At 36.3% G+C, this 2,944-nt stretch overlaps 1 protein-coding gene across 1 annotated transcript; it reads right to left on the bottom strand.

The window, feature by feature from the left end:
- Nucleotides 1-766: 766 nt before the first annotated feature.
- Nucleotides 767-1,915, bottom strand: LOC125206809 (protein FAR1-RELATED SEQUENCE 5-like). The gene is made up of 2 exons (XM_048106030.1): nucleotides 1,468-1,915; nucleotides 767-1,398 (listed from the first exon to the last, which is right to left on the bottom strand). Exons 1-2 carry the CDS (start codon nucleotides 1,913-1,915, stop codon nucleotides 767-769), a joined length of 1,080 nt encoding a protein of 359 aa, XP_047961987.1.
- Nucleotides 1,916-2,944: the final 1,029 nt, after the last annotated feature.

The following is a 2,944-nucleotide window of genomic DNA, read 5'->3' as shown; positions in this document are numbered from 1 at the left end:
AAGTATTCCAGTGTTAGAGTGAAGTGTCTATCATCTATGCTTGTAGTGCTTTGTTTTTCCATTTCATTGAAGTAAAACATGGTTAGAGTGAAGTATTACCGTGTTAGAGTGAAGTGTAAGCTATGCTTGTAGTGCTTTGTTTTTCCATTTCATTGAAGTAAAACATGGTTAGAGTGAAGTATTACCGTGTTAGAGTGAAGTGTCTATCATCTATGCTTGTAGTGCTTTGTTTTTCCATTTCGGTGAAGTAAAATATGGTTATAGTGAAGTATTTCCAATGTTAGAGTGAAGTGTCTATCATCTATGCTTGTAGTGCTTTGTTTTTCCCTTTCAAGTAAAACATGGTTAGAGTGAAGTATTCCAGTGTTAGAGTGAAGTGTCTGTCATCTATGCTTGTAGTGCTTTGTTTTTCCATTTCAGTGAAGTAAAACATGGTTAGAGTGAAGTATTTCCAGTGTTAGAGTGAAGTGTCTATCATCTATGCTTGTAGTGCTTTGTTTTTCCCTTTCAGTGAAGTAAAACATGGTTAGAGTGAAGTATTCCAGTTTTAGAGTGAAGTGTCTGTCATGTATGCTTGTAGTGCTTTGTTTTTCCCTTTCAGTGAAGTAAAACATGGTTAGAGTGAAGTATTCCAGTTTTAGAGTGAAGTGTTTGTGATGCAATACAATGAAGTATTCGACGGTGAGGAGGAAGATCGTGCCTGGAAACAACCCCCGCGATCATCCCGGAATGATTCAGGTTCAATCTACTACTCCCATTTATAAAATCAGAAGCAGTTCCTCGAATCATGGTGTCCAATCACATGACAATTTCCACACTTTCGGCCTGGTTTCATTGCTAACTTCATTGCCGACTCCTTCTTCGATTTCCTCCTACTTCCACTTCCCTTTGTACTGACAACATTAGGAGGATGAACTTCAATAATGTTTGGAACTTGTGAGCCATAGAAATTCTCAATCAATGCTCTCTTCTCTGTCGAAGACAGAACAACACTTCCGAAAAGCTGCTTCTTACCTTCTTCAATAATTGCAGTAAATGCATTGATTTGGTCAATGTTCCCTTCAATACTTTGTGCTATTTCAAAGAATAGTGCATACAAGTTTTTAAATGCAATCTTCTTCTCGTCCACAACAGAGAGTATTTCTTCATCATCACAAAAACCTCCATGTATTGACTTCACAAACTTCAACCATCTCCATCCACGCAAATTCTCGGGTATCAACTTAACAAACTTATATTTCAACACACAAAATATATGGCTGCACAATAGACCAAGTCTCTCAAACTTTTTACATCCACACAAATAGGTGTCATCGCCAATGGAGTAAGTCACTGTCCATGAGTTTGAATCCTTGTCATTTATGTTATATACTTCATTCTCTCTATTGGTAGACATTCCTAGAGTTTAACAAGACAAAGAGAAACATGTATAAACTATCTCCTCTTGAATTGCATTAAAAGCACTACCACTATATATCGTTGATGCATGTTTCTCGATTTCCAATTCTGTTCGCAATATAGGCACTTTTGTTGAATCATAGTATTCAAGCTTTGCGCTATTACTTCTTTGAGCCTCCAAAGCATGGTTATAGTTCATATAAAATAGCATAAGGTTAGCCCGACACTTTGAGTACCTTTTAAAGAAGCCATTCTGTGATTCGGACAAAGATGTTGTCTTTATCAACGAGTTCATCGGAAAATCACGGAAAAAGGCTGGTACCCAAAACTTTCTAGATGCAAACATCGATGAAAACCAGTCATTATTGGCCAGCCCATATCTTTCCATTATAGCATGCCAAGATTCTTCAAATGCATCAGGCTCTATCAACTCCGACCAAACACATGCATTCAATTCCTTCTTTAGTTCTTCACTACCAAGCATGTTCTTTGGCAATTTGTCAGCAACTTTATTCATTATATGTCACATGCACCACCTGTGTCTCGTACTAAGAAGAACCTCTGCAATAGCAACTTTCATTCCTAAGTCTTGGTCGGTTACGATTAGCTTCGGAGCCACACCCATACATTTCACAAATTGTTTAAATAACCATGAAAAGGAGTCGGCATTTTCCTTGGACAAAAGGCCAGCAGCAAATGTCACAGGGCGACCATGATTATCCTTGCCCGTAAAAGGAGCAAATATCATGCAGTACCTATATGTTAAAATCACTATAAGACATGAAGAATATACTTTAATCACAGACACTTCACTCTAACACTGGAATACTTCACTGTAAGCAAGTTTTACTTCACTGAAATGGAAAAACAAAGTACTATAAGCATGGATGACCGACACTTCACTCTAACTCTAGTATACTTCATTCTAAGCATGTTTTAATTCACTGAAATGATAAAATAGTGCACATAAGCATAGATGACAGAGACTTCACTCTAACACTTGAATACTTCACTCTAAGCACGTTTTACTTCACTGAAATGGAAAAACAAAGCAATACAAGCATGCTCAATACATTTAACTGTAAGCAAATATTGTAGTTCACTAAATGCTCAATATACTTCACTAAAATGAATAAAAACAGTACAGTATAAGCCATGCTCAATATACTTCACTATAAGCTTATTGTAGTTCACTAAATGCTCAATATACTTCACTAAAATGAAAAACTACACTATAAGCATGCGGAAATAAACATCGTTGTAATCATATACTAGTTCACTATATGAACAATATATTTCACTATATGCTCAATATACTTCACTGAATATAAACTATAAGGCATGTGAATGTAATTAGTGTGCACGTACCTATTTGTTGAGTATGTCGTATCAAAAGAAACAATATCACCATGCAAATGATAATTTCTCTTGGCAGTTGGATCACACCAAAACAAACGTGTCAGTCTATCCTTTGAGTTGACCTCAAATTCATAGGTAAATGCTCCACAAAGTTTCTTCTTCCTGCGCATCTCATTTAATAGCATTT

The sequence above is a fragment of the Salvia hispanica genome, chromosome 2 (assembly GCF_023119035.1).
Source record: "Salvia hispanica cultivar TCC Black 2014 chromosome 2, UniMelb_Shisp_WGS_1.0, whole genome shotgun sequence".
Lineage (NCBI taxonomy): Eukaryota > Viridiplantae > Streptophyta > Magnoliopsida > Lamiales > Lamiaceae > Salvia > Salvia hispanica.
The sequence above is the reverse complement of the archived record's forward strand: the minus strand, read 5'-3'. Positions and strand labels throughout refer to the sequence as shown.

Excerpts from the sequence above, each read along its gene's own strand:
- LOC125206809 (XM_048106030.1), bottom strand. The coding sequence starts at position 1,915 with ATGAATAAAGTTGCTGACAAATTGCCAAAGAACATGCTTGGTAGTGAA. Across the intron at positions 1,399-1,467 it reads TGCATCAACGATATATAGTG|GAATGTCTACCAATAGAGAG; the intron begins GTAGTGCTTTTA and ends GTTAAACTCTAG.